The following is a 20,688-nucleotide window of genomic DNA, read 5'->3' on the forward strand; positions in this document are numbered from 1 at the left end:
ATGAGCTGTGTAGGCATCCACCGCCACTGGGTCTTATTTCACCATAACTGCATTTTATCGCAGATTTTTGGCAGCAGCGTCTCATGTGCTCCAAGCAATAGCAGTGAACGAGAGCCTTCTAGTTCACTTGCCACATCACTTACATGTGATTTATTAATAAAAGATATTGGAACTGAATTCATTATAGATCATTACAAATACTTTGCTTTAAAACTACCAAGTCGTCACACAGTGAGAAAATAGAAATCCTGTATAGAAAAAAAAAAAATCGCATTGCGGCCCTCTGAATTGTAATCAAATCGAATCGTGAGGTGCCTAAAAATTTCCACCCATGATGTGTGTGTGTGTGTGTGTGTGTGTGTGTGTGTGTATGTATATATATATATATATATATATATATATATATATATATATATATATATATATATATATATATCTTGCTGCTGTCGGAAGAAAATCTTGTATCTCCATTTTTGTCATTTTTCAGTTTGTGACACAGTTTGAAAATGCCTGTCGCCTTTATGTTGTGTGTGAATTTCATGATGAATGGACCAAAAGAAACAGCCCAAAGTGACTTGGGAAAAATTCTGGTTCCACTGACTTCAATTAAAATTTCCTTCTCATGTAAAGTTACCATTTTGGAGATTTGGAGATTTGGAGTTTTCTTTCGACAACAGTGATATATATAAAAGGGGCATTAAGGGAGGAGAATATTAATAATGTGACAGTGTAGATAACCATAACATTTTGAGTCAGAGCCTTTGTTTTGCTGTTGGCAGACACTGCTGTGGTTTCAGGAAGGACTATGTGTGAAGTATCAGTTAACATCCTGGAAAACAACCCAATCACCCATGAGATTTCATTTAGAACATAAATCTAGCACAAAGTTGACTTCTTGCAAAATGTATAAAACAAAATAAAAATGAATTGAAACTCTAATGTTAAGTTCTTCTATGGCAAACCAAAAACGTACAGTGGTGTTCAGCACAAGCCCTTCGTTAAGTACCAGAAAGAGGTGGAAAATGCATCCTTTCATCTTCATCTTGCATCCCTAGTCACTGCAATTCATTCCCATATCCAGCGCATAATATGAATATATATGGACCACGGCTGGCTTAGATGGAGTGGAGTATATATAAATGTGTGTGTGTGTGTGTGTGTGTGTGTGTGTGTGTGTGTGTGTGTGTGTGAGAGTGAGAGAGTAGGGGAGGGAGGGAGAGATAGATAGAGAGAGAGAGAGAGAGAGAGAGAGAGAGAGAGAGAGAGAGAGAGAGAGAGATACAAGTAAGCATTGTGTGTACATATTTGTAATTTAACCGTTTACTGCCTATGCAAAAACATGGCCACGTCTACTTTTAATTATACTACAAAGGCAGTATAGTGCTTCTTTTAAATAATGATAGGAAGTATAGTAGCACACAAAAAAGATCCAATTCCACAAGCTAGTCTATTTTTCTCTGGCATGCATGCAGACCAACTAGTCTGGGGGCAGATTTGATATATTATTATTCAAAGGGTTCAAAGCTGGTCTCCAAATATATCTTCGGTGAAACGTTAGGTTTGATTAAAATGCTAGGTCTGAGTTAAATAGGCTAATGCTAACTTCATAAGCAGCATAGCAGTGCTTGTCAGATCTAAGACCAGATCTAAGATCTAAGACATCATCTAAGACCAGCAACATATTAGCATAGCTGAATATGCACAGCAAGAAGAGTGACATTTAAGACCAAGATTAAGTGACCCTTATTAGTCCCACAACAGTTAAATTTCACCTCCACATTTAACCCATCCGAAGTGAAACACCACATACACTCTAGTGAGCACACACACTAGGGGGCAGTGAGCACACTTGCCCAGAACGGTGGGCAGCCCAATCCACATCGCCCGGGGAGCAGTTGGGGGTTAGGTGTCTTGCTCAAGGACACCTCAGTCATGTGCTGTCGGCTCTGGGGATCAAACCGGCGACCTTCCGGTGATGAGGCTGGTTCCCTAACCTCCAGCCCACGACTGCCCCATTTCACCCAGCATGGAAGCTTGTTTGTCATCCATCTACAGATGGTCCAGATGAATGTCTTGGGATTAGTTAATTCAAACTACTGAAGTGAGGGAACGGGGACAGCGCAGCTATAACAACTAAAAGCACTTCCTGTACACACACATGGGACTGTGTGGCATTTGGGTTTTTTTCTTCCCTTAAACCCCAAAGAACCATAGAGGGTTCCAGATGTCCATGACCTTAAGACTAATAATTTAACAATAAATTTACAAAGGTTAAGCAGGTAACCCTGTCACATCGCTAAACAGAGAGTAAAAAATTATCCATAAAAAATTAAAGATTAAGGCTACGTTTACACAGCAGGTAAAAGTGGCCCAAATCCGATCTTTTTCCTCATATGTGACATAGATGTGTAATTTGTGTTGCTGTGTGAACGGCAAAAAACAGACTGAATCTGGCATTTTCAATTCCGATTTGAGACGCTTTAATATGTGGTACTGAAATTCGATCCATATCCGATCTGCGGCAATGCGACTCAGTCTGAACAGCCAGATTGGAATTCATGTGACTTTTGTGTCAGTACAACTGGATATTTGTCATCGTTTTGTGCTGCTGAGACTCACAAATATTATGGCAGATGTATCTGTTCAAAAAACAGAAGAAACTCATCGCAGCCGCTCCATGTTAGAAGAGGTTTCGAATGAAACGGCCGAGCGTGGCTGGAGAAGCCCAAGGCTGCAGCGTCAGAGAACAGTTTGAACAATCTGAGGACCCAAACCAAAGAAGTGACTGAATAAGAAAAGCCTGAACTCAAACACATTGTGGGTGATGAGCCAGCTGTCAACCACTGGAACTTCATAATCGCTCCTGTAATGCTGGCGAAGACGAAACCTGGAGTGACTAGTGTTCGCTAGTCATCTTAATTGTTTAACTTGGTTAGACTTGGTTTTGATTTAGATTTGGTTAGAAAATCAGATTTGGGCCACTTTTACCTGCTGAGTAAACGTAGTCTTAGTAACCCTTATTAGTCCACATTTAACCCATCCGTGAAGTGAAACACCACATACACACTAGGGAGTAAACACACACTGGGGGGCAGTGAGCACACTTGCCCGGAGCAGTGGGCAGCCCTATCCGCAGCGCCTAGGGAGCAGTGGGGGGTCAGGTGCCTTGCTCAAGGACTCCTCAGTCACGTACTGTCAGCTCTGGGGATCGAACCGGCGACCTTCAGGTCACAAGGCTGGTTCCCTAACCTCCAGCCCATGATTGCCCCAATAAAGGCGTATTACCTACTGTTTTAGGTTTTGACATTCAAAATATTAAAATAATAATACCCAAAATCTGACAATCCTGAATAGTATTGCAAAGTTTAGTAAGACACTATCTACAACTGCCAGAATTTTACACAACAGCTAGTTAAAGAATCCAAGGTTGCATAATGGATCATAGCCAATGGCTCAGATCCCAATCTTACCAGTAAACAGGTCAACATTAATTTCAATTTCCTGTATTTTCGGGCTATTCGAATTCAGAGTAAACCATTTTATTAACCCCTCTAAAACCTCAAAGGCATATATACATATATATTCTTATAGTTTGTGCTAAATTCTGTTTGCAAAGTATTTATGTGCAAAGTACAGACAAAAAGCTTTTAGTCAATATCACATTCTGTGATTGCAAATAGAAGAGGAGACATTTAATTATGATGAAAAATTCTGTTTCACATTTTCTAGCCATGCTACCTTAATTTCTTTTTCAAACCAATGGGATAAAGCCAGATATGCAGACTGAAAACTGTTGATACAGAATGTTGACTGAATACGTTTATTACCTGACAATGAAATTAAGTATGTAATCACATATGGATAACTAAGTATTATGAACTGAACCCATGGGAAAATTATATAACTACATACACAATAACACTTCTGAGGGTATAAATGCCATACATTGTCATCACCACATGGATCGTGCATCTTTGAAACTTCTTCTACATTCATTAAATTCCTCATTATGCATAGCCTTTAAAAATTAATAGGTTTTTACACAGTCCATTCACAACCTAGTTAAACTCCAAACATCTCTAATGTGCAGTATAGCTTTCCACTGATAGTTATCAGCTAATCAAGTGAATGCCATTAGACTAGCCATGTCTGGCTGGACAGCTATCTGGCCAGACAGTTAATATTTCCCTTGTATCACCTTTTCCCTCAAATCTGCCCCTCTTCCACTCCATTGGCCTCACATCTACACACTCTTACTTTAGCTCTCTCTTTCTCCCCTTTTCATTCACTCCTAGCTCAGGCACCTGATTTCATTATGCTTCTTTAGCTTGGTCACTGAGCTGATTTGGCCACTGCTCTGTGTTATTGAGTTACACTGCAGACAGAGGGGACTGAAGACACATTAACATACAAAAACTGTATCTATACAACACATACAGAAGGTGCCTGCATGTGTATAGCCATGCTGCTTCAGTTACTCAAGTTGGAAGATTAATTTCTTGTTTAAATTTTCTTGTTTCTTGATTAAATTCTAGCTAACACTCAGGAGTTGGTTTTGACCACATAGCATTGTAGTGAAAAACTGCAACACAGTGCCAGCATTATATTGTGTACTGGTATGTATCATGAGATTACTGACGGAGATTTTGAATAAATATTCCCTTAATCAGCAATCAAATAGGTTAGATGTAATCAATAACCAAATAGAAAATATTGCCTAACAGAGAATATACATTTTTTCACAGAGGGTAGGCCTTAGCCTGTCTGCATCGGATATTCTAGACACTGGAAAGCCACTGGGTTCACAGAGAGGCCTGTGTGTACCTGCTGACCCAGTGAAGAGAGGGGCAAGTTGACCTTGAAAGGTAAAGTAGGCTGGTAAAAACCTGTTGTTTTAGGAGTGAGCTCATCATGGGATGGCCAAATTGATGGACGAAGAGTTGCACCTATTAGAGAATGAGCTAATATCAAAATTTGAGAAGTGAGGCAGGGGATATCAAATTATCACAGATAAATGCTATATAAACTGTTGTTTAGAACACAGTATTTGCACAGTTGAGTCCCTCGAGACCCTGTGCCACCTGATGCTGAAATAAAGAAGAATCATTTTTCCACAAATTCAGCGTCTGAAGACGCTTTTTGACAACTTTTGTCTTAACTCTTGACTTGACTTAACTTAGACTTAAAACAGTTATTAGTGAAAGTGTTTAGCTGGTATTAAAATATTTTTTTTTATTCATAATATTATGTTGGAGGCCTGGGGTTGAAGGGGAGAACTTTTGGTCCCAACATTACAACAGCATCACTGATTTGATTTTGCACCCTATGTTACCATGAGATTCTTGCTATGTATTAGCTCAACCATAGATTGTGCATCTAGGACAATTTGGAGAAAAACTTTGTTTTGTCTTTTTTAATATGATGAACGGAACGAAAAAATAAACAATAACAGTGTCATAACAACTGGATCAGCACTGCAAATGAAACACATCAATGTACATTACCATGAGGAACTGCTTGTTATATAGGTGGTTCAAGAAACCATGTTTGGATTGCATTAATTTCAACCAAACCTTTATTTTAAAGGAACAGATTGTTTATTACAATAAAAATATTTGCTTCTTTGCTAAAATCTACATACTCAACAATAAGAATACAGTAAAATGTTATTAAGGCATTTTACTGTATCTAAATTGATTTTTGCATCTTTAAAAATCAATTGTAACGTCACTGTGAATACTGAATGAATACTGGAATCCACAATTGGCATGACTTCACAATAGCCTTCATGTGCTAACTGAACAATCCAACAGTTACAAGGAGTGACAAATTCCCTAGTAATAATTAAAAGTCACAATCAGAGTCAGCAAGAGAAAAATTCAAATTAGAGAGAATGCTAATGCTTATTTGACCTGATGTTAATGTTGCAATGAAAATGCATTCATGGAGACACATCCCATCTCACCTCTATCCCGGTAATAACACGTTTTAAGTGTAGTACTGAGAACTGCTCAATTCAGCTTGAACTGTGTCTGTTGCCAGCTGGAAGACTTCCTCTATCTGTGTTAAAACTTAAGATAAGCCAACAGACTTAGTGAACTTTTCCAGGTTATGATAAAGCTAAGCACTAAACATATCACAAACATATCAGTGAAAAATTGTGTTTTGCCTAGTTGTATCAGTTGTATAAAATAAAAAAAGACTAAATCCATCATACATATTTTTAAGTCAGGCAATCATCTGCTAAATTTCCTGATAAAGACAGGTTAGTATAAAGTATAAGACAGCACAAATTAAATCAAACTATGCAATTCTTTAACACAAGACTGGTACCCACATCCTTGTAAAAGTTACCTCCATATTCTAAATACTTTGAATGCTTTCTTACAGCTAGAGCAGGGTTTAGAGATCTGGCCTTCAAATGGAGCACCGTCCTCTACATTATATTTACCACAGCACTTTCTTCTGAAGAAATTTAGCATACCAGAATGCACAGGAGTAACTACTCTGCAAACTGCTTCTGCATGTGTGCATTTATGTGTATGCATTTGTGTTAAAGGCTGGCATCATAATTTACCAGTGATTTGTTCTATTATTAGGCATATGATATCATAATATAAATCATGGAAAAGAAATAGAATTTTATAATTCTTCTCTGAACAAGAGAATAAAGGGCCTTCAATAGCAGTGAAAAGCACCCCCCACCCCACAGTCTCCTGATATTTTTCAAAACAGATTTTCACTCTGATTTAAACTCTGAACTTTGCCCTTTGTCTCAATAATATATGGACGTCAGGACGTGCACAAAAGGAAAAGCAAGTGAAAAAATGTTCTCCCTGAAAAGGCTTCTACAGAAATTAAGATTGTATGTGTCCATTTGTCTAGTGGAATTGTTTAAGCCAGTAGCATGTTCCTTGTCTTATCATCAACACTGATGACAATAACCTGGTTAGAGAAAAATATAAAAATTGATCAACTGTCTGAATAATCTTTTAATGCAGGATAAGCATGTTCAGTGGGTTGAAACAGGACAGTGTTTAATATTGATATTCGTACACACTGACGGACACTGACCCTTGTGCAATAATCTATATTTATATTAGTGGGAGTTTCTCCTTTAATCGCCTGCTGAGATTAAACCTTAATGTTTCCGGCTGTTTGGGGATAGTGGGCCCCACTCTAAGAGGACGGGTCGAGAGCAGTACGATGGAAAAAAAGAAAAACAGAGAATGGGGGAGTGATTGAAAAAGAAAGAGAAAGACACAGAGAGAGAAAAAACAAGAAAACTGAAGATATAAAAGTAAAAAGAGAGAACAGAATGAAGACAGAGACAGACAGAAGGACCAAATGAAGAAAACGAGAGACAGAGAGAGAGAGAGAGAGAGAGAGAGAGAGAGAGAACAGAATGAAGCAAGGGAGAGTTGAGAGAGGGAAAAAACACTTGCCCCTTTTAGCCCTTTATGTGCTCTTTTTGGTCTAGCAGCACCACATGGCCCAATTAAATCTGCTTTCATGTGGCAACACTGGAACCATTTACCCAGATTAAACAACACGAAAACTGACCACAGAGTGAGGGACACAGTGAGGGCAAGAGAGGAAGGGAGCAGGAGGGAGAGCTCTGAGCTTATTTGTGAATGCTGTGTTTGCAGCTGGTCCTAAAGCAGTCCTACAAATATGTCAACCTGCTGCACTACACAAAGCAGAGCAGCACACAATCACTTGCACTACAACCTGTACACCCCAGTAGCAGCACTACCTGACGATGGGTCAGAAGCCACATAAAAGCAGCCTCTCTCTCTCACACAGTAGTAACCACACACTGTTTGTCCAATTTGTTTACATCACTGTAGCACTCTGCCTCCCGCACAACCATTCTGTCACTCCATCTGGCAAGGGACTTTAACTCCCAGAATTCCCTGCACCTCTCTGCTTGATCTCCTCTCTCTCATGCTCAGCCTTCCTCTCTTTCCACTGTCTTAGTTTCCATTAAAAGAACCCACCGACGTGGGCAGGAGTATAATGCACATCTGTGTTCAATCTCACTCTTGAGACTTTCTCACATAACGCCAACAGTGTTATTCTAGACCATTATAGATATATTCTACAGTTTTTTAAACCTAAATAAAAACTTATGCCATCTGTAGCATACAGTCGATTACCATGGACAATACCTTCTCCAAAGAAACAGAAAAAAGGTTCAAAAGCACACAAACCACATATACTGAAGCACCTGCCCTTTGGCTTCTATTTTTACATAGTTAAACAGGTCCAAGAGATTTTTTTTTTCAGATTCCCATAGCAACACGATCTGCAGATGTTCACAGCAATCTGACAACAACTTCTTGAGATTCTCCCAGAAGACAGTTTTTGTACCATGAAAGTAATATTTTTCATTGTCAAAGTTTTTCAGTTACTGTGCTGTGTGTACAAATCACAGAATTATCACCTATTTTATTGTAAAGGGCCCCTCTAATAGAAAAAAAAAAACATTCTTTATTATTATTATTCATATTTTTTTATGTAATATGTAAATACAGTTTCATACCTCCAAATCCATATTTGAAAATAGCTTGTTTTCAAGGAAATGGTTTGTGATCTCACAGAAGGCAACATATTTACATATATCCCCTTATTCAGCCTACAGTACTCTAGACCAGGGAGCCAGGCTAAAGTACATGGCAGTATAAAAAAAAAGCCATGTACACAGTGCAAGAACTCTATATTCCGTTAAATTTAACTTTTTATTCACTTTTTAGATAATGATCAAAAATATTAATTATGCTGATGTTTACTGTTCTGTTTTATGGTAAAAAAAAACAACAACTTACTAGTGTTTGATAAAGTGTCTTATCACTAATCTTCTTTTTAATGCATAGCCCATACCTTTATTTATTTACTTTGGGAAGCTTATCTGGTTCAAACAACCAAGAAATGTATTGAGTTAACTGTGTTTTGCATCAATTCACCAGATATTCCTAAAGACATTTACAACTAGCCCCTTGGTCTGTAACCCCACTTACATTTGCACTCACACCACTTTCAGCTGAGATGTCCACAGATGGTCACTTCAAGAAACAAATGTATGACTTTCCTTTGCTAGAGATGCAGCAGATTTTAGAGTTTAGATTACAAAACACATTATTTTTAAATCATGCACAACTTGCAGGTCATCTGATGGGAAGTGTCCAATGATCAAGGGCGTTTAAAAGTAGTTGACCTGGACACATACAAATACACATGCGCATACTTTTCATATTTCTCTCATTCCTCGTCTGCTGTCATCCCAGCATCAGCACCTGCTATTATACTCCAAGATCCTTTGCTAATTCAGTAATTCATTATCACTCTATACATAACTTGCTTGTGCAATAGTTACAGTACAATCCAGTGATTACTAAATCATAGATTATAAACTTAAATGAATAGACATTTCAGAGCTCAGAAGTTAAACAGCAGTCTGAACTCTCTCTGCACTCATTATTCAGATTATTTTAAGTCAACCAAGTACACTCCCTCACTCTGGCTGATTTACACTCCCTCTATCACTCTCTCGAGCAGAGTGGAGATTACTCTGCCTAGATTACAGCAAGTGCAGCTCAGGATGAACTCTCTACTCTATTATTAAACACGCACGTCAAAGTAAGGGCATCCGTCCAACAGCAGTATCCCGCAACGCAAATGTACGTACGCTAAAAGACGATTCTGGAACAGCACTACCAGTAAATGTAGTGTTTAATGGCTCCGTTAAATGCATCGTCAGTAGAGCTGATTTTCAGCTCTATCCTGTAGTTTATGAGTTGCTCATACTTACTTGACAACTCAGGATACGAGTAACTCACAGTTGTGCAAGTTCACGAGCAACAGGTGTGAGGGATAAACTAGCTAACTCACCCACTTTAAACTGGGACGTCTGGTCTTTAGCATGTTCCTCGGCGAGCATCATGTGCAGGATCCCGAAAGAGTTTTGGATGCCAAAGATGGAGCCGTTGCACCAGGTCGCAGCGAACACCACCAGCCAGCCGAAGCCGCCCTCGGGTGGAGCGAACGCGGGTCCTGGCAGTGCGGTTGTGGGCACGGGGGGTGGTGGCGTGGCTGCTTGCTCCTTTTCGGACCCAGCGGCGTGCATCAGCTGCACCGCGCAGTCATCTGGCTGGGTTTTGCTCTCTGCCTCCTCCCCGTGTTCACGCGTCTCGGTGCCCTCGGTGTGCTGCTCCATAGGGGGATGCTGGCTCTGCACCTCGGACGTGGACACCGCCTCCGCACAGCTCTCTGCACCCCCTTTCCCGGGCTCTGAGGAACCGGTGCATTCTTCGCTGCTCCCGGCGGCGTTTCTACTATTGTTTTCCGAATGCATCTTGTTTTCCTAGAGCCTATGCATCCAAACGTAGGCTGATATATTCAGCAGGAGTCTTTTTGGCATATGCAACTGACCCAGGCTTCGTGCCCACAAAGAGCAAAAGACAAAGACTCTACGTGAAGAGTTTATAAAGGAGGAATTTAAATAACAATAAAGTCCAACCCGATGTGATCCTACACAGCACCTGGGAACCAAGGGGCAAGAAAGGTTTGCATGTCGAAGCGCTGTGCTTGGCACGAAAGGTCCCTGCTGAACCCAGAACGTGCAGCGAGGGGCAACAACTCTCTCCGGTCAAAAAAAAAAACAAGTCCTCCGCTAGAAGAAGGCAAAGGAGAGCTCACACCGAAGCTCCACTCCACATCCCTTTATCCGCAGACGAATGAGAGCCCGGCTCCTCCTCTCTCATTAATTTAACGTTTTTACCCGCTCTCCAGCGCAAAGCCCCAGATGGTCCTGGCTGCACCGACGCTGACTCTCCGTTAGCCTCCGTCATGAACTTAAAGTAAACAATCTCCATGCAACGGCCCCCTCCTCTCCCGCCTCCACCTCACCTTCAGCACCAATGGCGAGCCGGAGCAGCGGATTTAAAAATCCACCGGCGCAAGATTTACACACGGGATCGGAAAGCAGACACCAACCCCTCCCTCACTCTCGCGCTGTTTTTTCCCCACCCGTAATCCGGCAAACCCCGCCTCCGTGCAAAAAGATTGACTGATAGCGTGCGGCCTCCTGCGCTGGGATTGGCTTGTAATATGGCCGTAATGTTCATCTATTGGCTTGTACGAGCCTGCTTTCTGCACTATGATTGGCTACCACTGTTCCGCCTAACAGTATTCCTCATCCTGAGCTAGAACTGGCTAGTATTACCCACCTCTTACGATGGGACTGGCTAAAGGTATCCGCCTCCTGCCTTGAGATTGTGTAGAAATATCCGCCTCCTGTGCTCCGGCTGGCTAGTAGTATCCGTCTCCTGTGCAGGGATGAGCTAATAAGAATTCCCCTCCAGCTTTGGGATTGGCTAGTAGAATCCCTTTCCTGCGCTGCGACTGGCTGGTAGCCCCTTTTCTCTTGAGCTCGGTTCCATTCTCAGAAGAAGCCAGTAATGAACTAGGCAGGATGACGCAAACACTGTGAGCCATGGTGCGCGCATGCGCAAGTTTGACACACAGCGACCGTCAACAACGTGCCGGGAGCGAAGTCAGTGTCCATCAGTGAAATCAATGTTGACTACCCACAATCGATTCAGGCAGTGATGTAGGTTGTTTAGCAGAAACTATTACAGAACATGAGTCCTTCCATACCTAAAGCTTTATCTCTGAGATATACATCTAATCTGTCCAATCATGCTACGTGCTATCAACAAGACGACGTTTTACAAGTCAAACCGGCAAACGCACCTTCTATATTAAAGCGTTTCGAGACACCATCCTCCTGATGTGCTCCATCCAATACACTGTTGGCCCGTGTTAAATGGAAATGAGGATAATCTGGCGTTCACGGATGTAAAGGCAGTGTTTTGGGTAGCCATTATGGGCTATGATATGGAGGGGGAGGGACACATGACGCGCTTCCCTGAAGGACTGCCGATAGAAAATTTACAGTAAAACTCACAGTCAGCGCTGCTCTGTACAGACGTTCACTGCACTGAGAAATCAGTGTTTGTATCACCGAATGGGGAAATAAGTATTTTAACAACCTTTCACTTGGTCATTTTCTGTGGATACTTATTATTACACCCTGACATTTACACATTCATCTTCTCCGATTTCACTATTATTTAACACACACTTTAAGATGAACGAGTTTACCCCAAATTCAGGAAAGCAGAAGATCAGAAAGCTGAGAAACAAACAAAAAACATCTCCAAAACGGAAAACACGGCCCTCCAATGACAATATTACGTTCCCTCTTAAGAATTTCACGGAGAAAGTTCAGTTTTACTTCACAAACGGCTGTAATTTCCTTTTATTACAACCAGTCCTAAGAGAGACCGCAGGTGTACTGTCGTGTCAGTTCAGCTCACACGCACCTTACTTCACCACCAGGGAGCAGCATTCCTTCACTAGAACTGCTGCTAGGAAACCACAGCATTAAGCAAAGTAAATAAGGCCGATTAAGTGCGAGTTCAGTGGAGCGAGAAATATAAACAGTGAAGTTGCCAGTTGAGATGGTAATAAAGGCGATGTAAATACGGGACCACTGGACCGCAACTGGCCTCTGCTTCACTATAGACTGTAAAGCGCGTCTGTTCGCATTTATAACCGAAATCAAGCACAAAGGCACAGACAGAAATCTCGCTCGTTGTTTACAGGTGTAATATGGTTTATTCCCGCATACAACCATTATGCTAACGTTGGTGTATAGCCTGTTCTTCACTGCAGATTGTGCTGCAGCAACTGTGGATTAGCTGTTAATACACTAAAAGAACGGCATAGTGGATATCATTCATGAACTCAAATCACAAACACGAATCAAATGCACTCTAGCCCATCTCGGCTTTGACCCGTATAACTAGATTCACTACGAATCCAACGTTAGGTTAACAGTCAGAACACATTGAAACAGCTAAGCTAACTATCTCTGCATCTATAACAGCAACAACTGTAGCTAACATACTAAAACTTTATATTAAACTCTAAACTCCTATGTCGTATGTATTAAGTCACGCTTCCTCTCTAACACAGGATTAGACAGTTAGAAAATTAAGCTAACAGGCAATATTTGTTACAGAGAAGACCAGATAATAGTTAAGGCTAGCTAGCTAACTAGCTAGTAGACGCCAACTTACCACTCCTGCTCTCCGAGGTTCATTACACCACTTTGTAGGAAAGTTGGAAAGACAGAAAGAAAATGAATAACTAACCCATTACCTGCATGGTTAACCCAGGTTAAGTCAGCTCGGTTTTGTGCTATGCTAGCTAGTTAGCTACACTACATTAGCGACCTAATTTAAGCTAGCTAGCTAGCTGTTTCAATCAGTAAGGGTCACAGAAAATTCCTAGCTTGAATTAATTATCCAAATGAAGGCATTCAAGCTTTTACACATCAATATTAATATGATAATTTGCCTTAAAATATAATAACTGCACACTGGTCACTTCACCGACAGCAGTTTCGTGTGCTGGTGACACGAATGTCTGTTGGGCTTTTCCACAGCGGTTCCGTTAAATTTTGAATTTGAGATGACGGTTAGGCCCGCGCGCTCAGCTGGGGAGGGATTTCCCGCCAAATTGAGCTGGGGTGTCATGATTATGCGGTTTTATATAAAGTATATCACATATACAAAGAATATAAGATAAATAAAGTGCTTAAAATAAAAAAATACCATAATAAACTGCTTAATATAAAATAACATAAATTTGACTTGGCATAATTGTACCTTTAAAACATTGTTTGAGGCAAAACTGACAATAGAAATTGAAATTAGTTTGTTTCTCCAGGTGTTTCTGTGGTGGCGCTTGAAAGGAAATCTGAAATGACATTTTTTGAGAAATAAACACGAAAGACTGTGCAAACCGTGTGTATAACATTCCACACTTCACATTTAGGGCACCTAGAGAGACAGTTGCATCTGGGTATTAGCAGGAGAGTATCCAATAGTTCATTTTTCTGCGTGAGCACTAAAAGTAGCTCATATGGAAGCAGCCGATTTAAGACACACAGCTAGAATCACACCTTAAAATACATTAATGTAGTTTCGTCTATGTTGAACATTTCAGTGTTTCTCACCTCTATTCGCGGAGGCCCAATGACCTGCACCTTTTAGTGTTTTCCCTGCTCTCCACACACCTGATCCAATTCATCAGCCCATTATTGAGTTAAAGTGGTGTTCTGGTCTCCAGAACTAGGGTGGAGAAACACCGGAATATTCTTTCAAATAATAACATCTGTATTAACAGGACTTTAAGGGTGTTGTGGTGATATCAGATTAAGAGAGGAAAAAAGTAGACGATTTCCAGATGTGCTTTATTTTCTCACCATTTTCACTGGGAAATAAATTTAAACTGGTACTCTCCACACACCCACACTCCCCTAGAGATGTCTGTAATCCTCTAGTAATGCAAGGCCTGCACTGGGGGAAGCCCACGCAGTCAGACGAGAGAGGAAACGCGTACTGACATCATAAGGCATGTCTGAACTTTTGCTTTTGAGCTCAAATGCTGCACCGTTTTCCTGTTGAACTTCATGGAGCGGGAGAATGAATCTGATATGTGAGTCTGGAGAAACGGAGATATCCAGATCAAATGTGATTGGCAGAACCCCTTTTTATTGCATTAAAGGGGAGCTGCACTGATTTTCTAAAAAAGTGTGGATAATTCAATCATTAACATGTATGTTATTCACAGTAGCTTGATATGCAAGTATTAGTAGGGAAACCTGCTAGCTTAGACTTCTTTATAATGGTCTACAGTGTAAATAAATTTTATTTACTATCCAAAACCACGGGCGGCACAGTGGCATGGTGGGTAGCACTGTCGCCTCACGGCGAGGAGGACCTGGGTTCGATTCCCCGGCCGGGCGGCCAGGGTCCTCTCTGTGTGGAGTTTGCATGTTCTCCCCGTGTCTGCGTGGGTTTCCTCCGGGTTCTCCGGTTTCCTCCCACAGTCCAAAGACATGCAGTCAGGCCAATTGGACATGCTAAATTGCCCCTAGGTGTGAGTGACTGTCTGTCTGCCCTGCGATGGACAGGCGACCTGTCTAGGGTGTATCCTGCCTTCCACCTGAAGACTGCTGGGATAGGCTCCAGCATCCCCCCGCGACCCTGACGGAGAAGCGGCTTAGAAAATGGATGGATGGATGGATCCAAAACCACCAGTGAACATACACATGTCTGAGTTTTTATATGTAATGTTGAGTACAGTTAAATAGTGGTAAATGGTTTATTTGGAAGATTTTCTTTTGCCAAAGAAAGCTCCAATAAACATACATCTTAAATCCTTACTTTTAAAGAAATCTAAAAAGCTGAAATATAGATGTTAGGGTTTGGGACAGCCGTGTTCCAATAGAAACTAGCCTGTATACACTGTATTGCCAAACGTATCCACTCATCCATCCAAGTAATTGAATTCAGGTGTTCCAATCACTTCCATGGCCACTGCTTCCACAGACTTTAGTGAAAGAAATGTCTCAGGAGCTCAGTGAATTCCAGCGTGGTACCATGATAGGATGCCACCTGTGCAGCAAGTCCAGTCGTGAAATTTCCTCGCTATTAAATATTTCACAGACAACTGTCAGTGGGATTATAACAAATTGGAAGCAATTGGGAACGACAGCAACTCAGACACAAAGTGGTAAGCCACGTAAAATGACAGAGTGGGGTCAGCGGATGCTGAAGCACATAGTTCGCAGAGGTCACCAACTTTCTGCAGAGTCAATCACCACAGACCTGCAAACTTCATGTGGCCTTCAGATTATCTCAAGAACAGCATAGAGAGCTTCATGGAATGGGTTCCCATGGCCGAGTAGATGCATCCAAGCCTTACATCAACAAGCGCAATGCAAAGCATTGAATACAGTAGTGTAAAGCGCCACTGGACTCTAGAGCAGTTGAGACGTGTTCTCTGGAGTGACGAATCACGCTTCTCCACCCGGCAATCCGATGGATGAGTCTGGGTTTGGCGGTTGCCAGGATTACGCTTCTTGTCTGACGGATTATGGTGTGGGCTTGTCTTTCAGGAGTTGCTCGGCTCGGTCCCTTGGTTCCAGTGAAAGGAACCCCAGCTTTGTGGGAACAGTTTGGGGATGGCCCCTTCCTGTTCCAACATGACTGCACACCACTGCACAAAGCAAGGTCCATAAAGACATGGATGAGTAAGTTTGGTGTGGAAGAATATGACTGGCCTGCCAGAGTCCTGACCTCAACCCAATAAAACACCTTCTCGTCCAACATCAGTGTCCGACCTCACAAATGCGCTTCTGGAAGAATGGTCAAACATTCCCATAAACACACTCCTAAACTTTGTGGAAAGCCTTCCCAGAAGAGTTGGAGCTGTTATGGCTATAGGGTGGGCTGACATCATATTAAACCCTATGGATTAAGAATGGGATATCACTCAAGTTCATACGCATGTGAAGGCAGATGAGCGAATACTTTTGGCGATATAGTGTATGGTGAATTTGCATATATTTAGCTTATTGCTATCTTAATTAATGTTTAGGTTTTACCTAGATCATACTTGAATACTTTTTTGCTTTTTTAAATAGATTTAATGGTCCATATAATTTATCAAACCCTTAAATTTAATAAAAAAGCAAAGATTTGCATGATATGAGTCCTTCATATGATACTTCATATGTTCTTTACAGAGTGCTGAATTTGACATTTCATTGCTTTTTATGTGCACACTCTTAACATTTATTTTAACATGCCTGCTTTCCAGCCTCTCTTTATTCCTTAGAATTAAATAGGCTATTTTTGTTACTGTTACTTTAAGTCTGATATGTAAAAAAACATGTTCCCTGCTACTTACAAGCACATACATGTTTATATATATATGTATGTACATATATACACATGTTTTTATATATATATATATATATATATATATATATATATATATATACACACACACACACACACACACACACATATATATATATATATATATATATATATATATATATATATATATATATGTGTGTGTGTGTGTGTGTGTGTGTGTGTGTGTGTGTGTGTGTGTAACGTTTAGGCTCTGTATTTATAATAGAGTTTCTCTGCTTGTTTTGTTGAAATGTGAGTGAGAAATAATGAATATAAGAAAAAATTCTGCTTTTGTTATCAGCAGCAGTAACTGTGACTTTAGACGGTTAAGGTCTAATAATAAGTAATGGTGCTGAAAAGCATTGCAGATTTCTCTTCAGTCAAGCCTGGTGTCTGGCCTTGGCTGCTGGGGTAAAGAGGAAGTGGTGGCACTCTGTTTCCACTTAACAGAAGTTTTGCAATTCTTATATTTATTTTTTTGTATTTACTTCTATGAATGCAAAGAAAAATAGTTCCCATGATATGAGCCCTTAAAATGTTTTTTTCACACGGCTGACTTTGACATTCTTAATACTTAGAGGACTTTGCGGTCCAAATAAAAACAAGTATCTCCAAAATGGTAGCCTTTTTTTGGATGGTGCCTAACATACACTCACTGGCCACTTTATTAGGTACACCTGTTCAATTGCTTGTTAACACAAATAGCTAATCAGCCAATCACATGGCGGCAACTCAATGCATTTAGGCATGTAGAGGTGGTCAAGACAACTTGCTGAAGTGCAGGCCGAGCATCAGAATGGGGAAGAAAGGGGATTTTAGTCTAAGACTTTGAACGTGGCGTGGTTGTTGGTGCCAGACGGGCTGGTCTGAGTATTTCAGAAACTGCTTATCTACTGGGATTTTCCCACGCAACCATCTCTAGGGTTTACAGAGAACGGTTTCATTTCTTAGTTTTTTAGAGTGTATATGTTTAATAAGTTCCTAGACATAAGTGAGAAAACTGTCACATGGCAATGATATAAAGAATCCTCTATAAAGAACAGCGGCTTTAAAGAGTGGTAGCAGCTGCTGTATTAAAAAAAACTCCACAGCCCAATGCCTGGCATGCATGTAAACTGAAAAATCAGCTTCCCATTTTCCCATAATTCAAGCCATTCAAACCTTATTTGTGCTCATTTATACAATGACAACAACGGTGAAACATAATTGAGCTCTGAAAAAACACAAGTTCATGTAATTATATGTAATAAAAGTAATTACATAATTAATTACATAGCTTCTATTATAATGTATAACATGTACATTTTTATTCTTGCACAAACAGGCTTCAGCGCCTGGATCATTTGTTTTAATGCTAAAAATTGAACGGTGCTTTCCAGAGCAGCATGGTGGTGCAGAGTCATGCTGTGATCTCACAGCAAGAAGGGCCCGGCTTCAATTCCCTGGCTGGGTGACCAGGGTCCTTTCTGTTTGGAGTTTGCATGTTCTCCCCGTGTCTGCGTGGGTTTCTTCCAACAGTCCAAAGACAGGCAATCAGGCCAAATGGACCTGCTGAATTATCCTGAGGTGTGTGTGACTATATATGTCTGTCTGTCTGCCCTGCGATGGACTGGCAACCTGTCCAGGATGATTCCTGCCTTCCGCCTTACTAAGAATAATAATCACTATATCACCTTATGGGCTCCATGGGTGATACTCTACTTTTTAAAGTTCCACTTAATCCTGAACTAGTTAACTCTTGCTTGTGCAGTGTTTTGGTATCAACTGAAACAGCTCTCTTATTTTAAATGGATTGTTTCATGCAGCAATGAACAGATAGCTCAGATAAAATAACTGAGGAAACCAAAAAAAAAACCCTTAGAGTAATGGTTATGTTTTGGAGTGCACAACATGTTTTGGCTGTTTTTGCGGATTAGTTTCCACATATGAACTGTACAGACCGGGGAGTGAACAACACATTTTAAGGCCTGAATAATATTTACATATTGTAAATTTTGTAAACAAAGTCCTTTATTTTAATAAGGAACTGAATCCAATGCATACTCATTATGGAACTGAGTCAAAGTGTGTGAACGACTGTAATCGACTGAATTCTCATGGTATTGCTGCATCATTGTGACTCGTATATGATGCAATAATGAGGGAGAGAAATATAGAATATCTCATGTTTCAGAAAAAAGAACTGATGAAATCAGATCACAAGAAGCCCAGAGTTACTGCAATGCCTGGATTATTCATCATCACCTTCATATAACTGATACTGTAAACAAAGGGAGGGCAACTGTGGGCTGATGTGCTGCTGATTGTTTTAGGAAAAAATGGATGTAATCCAAAGCATGATCATCAATTTGAGTGAAGCCTTGAGGTCATTTACAGCTAAGCATGTTGGAGTAAATAACATAGGTTTTGTGTAAATTGCTAAGTCATTCAAAGTGATTTGAGGTGCAATTCTAAAGAAATTTACTAAGTCAGTAAGAATTCTTCACATTGTTGAGAACCTAATGTTTAAACTGTGTAATACCTCTAAATGCTACCTCACAGAAAGTTATTACATGAATTACTTAGGAATATGCAGCCTGATGCCTGAGATATTGTTTTATGATAAGGTTTTAGCTTTATAGCATCCCTCTGTAGGGTGTTATCAGACAAAATAGTACCCAAAGAACACTTATGGGAGATATTATATGCCTTCATGACAACTTTTATTCAGTAGTATGACAGTGTCATGTTACCATTGCCAATAATTGTCTTGAAGATGTCATAATGTTTGATGTCAGGACAGCTTGTGTCACATGTTAATTTTTGCTGTGCACTCTAGTTAGCCACCATCACATCAATCATTATGTCATAATTGCCAGTAATGGCATTACTTACTGGCATTACTTACTAACCATGACATAATGATTGATGTGATGGTGGCTAACTAGAGTGCACAGCAAAAATTAACATGTGACACAAGCTGTCCTGACATCAAACATTATGACATCTTCAAGACAATTATTGGCAATGGTAACATGACACTGTTATGACACATAACTGGAAAAAAAATCTATTATGACATAAACTCATGACGGCCACATAATTTAAGGTTGAACTCCATGTAAGGTGGCACAGAATTTAAGGTAGCACCTAGGGATGCATTACCATCCACCTTGGATACTGAAGCATCCGCGTGACAGCATTTTAACAACCATCAACTTCTGGTCCTCCACCATTGTAACGTTTTAACTCAATTAGCTGGCTTTTTATAGCCAACGTAGAGTTCGTTCATAAACTTTCCATTTCTAGTTTATTTTCTAATTATCTTTTGGTTTAGATCTAATCCTATTTTACCTTTGTGAACATGTTTATGTTGTAGGCCTCATGACTCCTGGTTCCTATTACCACCACTGTAAAAGAGGTCAATTCAGTAAGTGACTTCTGTATATCAATTGAAACCATTCTGGATGATTTTATTTACATTGCAACAATAGAACTAAGCAGAATAAATGCATAGAAAGTGGAATTCTTCTCTGTGAAATACATTTTTGGCTGTTTTCTCATCTTTTATTAAATAATTGGAATGCCTAATAGCTATAGATATGGTACAAAAGTCAGAGACCAGTTCAGCTAAAATGGCCATTAACTTATGAACATCCCAGGTTTATTAAATAAAAATACCTGTTATTTAGTAACTACAGGCAAGTCATTGCAAATTGGTGGAGCTATTCTTAGGTTACAGAACCTATTCCCTTCTCTCAGTAACAGCTTCTGCACAGTTTGACTTCCTTTCAGAATCACAGCATTGGGTTGACCTCTCATAGTTAAAATGGACAGAAACACCTGTGGATCTATCCAGATCCGAAACACT

At 40.3% G+C, this 20,688-nt stretch overlaps 1 protein-coding gene across 1 annotated transcript in view; it reads right to left on the bottom strand.

Moving 5' to 3' along the window:
- The window catches only part of slc16a2 (solute carrier family 16 member 2), a 52,402-nt gene extending 40,525 nt beyond the window's left edge, over positions 1-11,877 (bottom strand). The window contains exon 1 of the mRNA XM_017709745.2: positions 9,892-11,877. Within this exon, the coding sequence (XP_017565234.1) occupies positions 9,892-10,354 (463 nt within the window). The 5' untranslated portion in view covers positions 10,355-11,877. The remainder of the gene's footprint in view (positions 1-9,891) is intronic.
- Between the last annotated feature and the right edge of the window lie 8,811 nt (positions 11,878-20,688).

This window comes from Pygocentrus nattereri, chromosome 14 (genome assembly GCF_015220715.1).
Source record: "Pygocentrus nattereri isolate fPygNat1 chromosome 14, fPygNat1.pri, whole genome shotgun sequence".
NCBI lineage: Eukaryota > Metazoa > Chordata > Actinopteri > Characiformes > Serrasalmidae > Pygocentrus > Pygocentrus nattereri.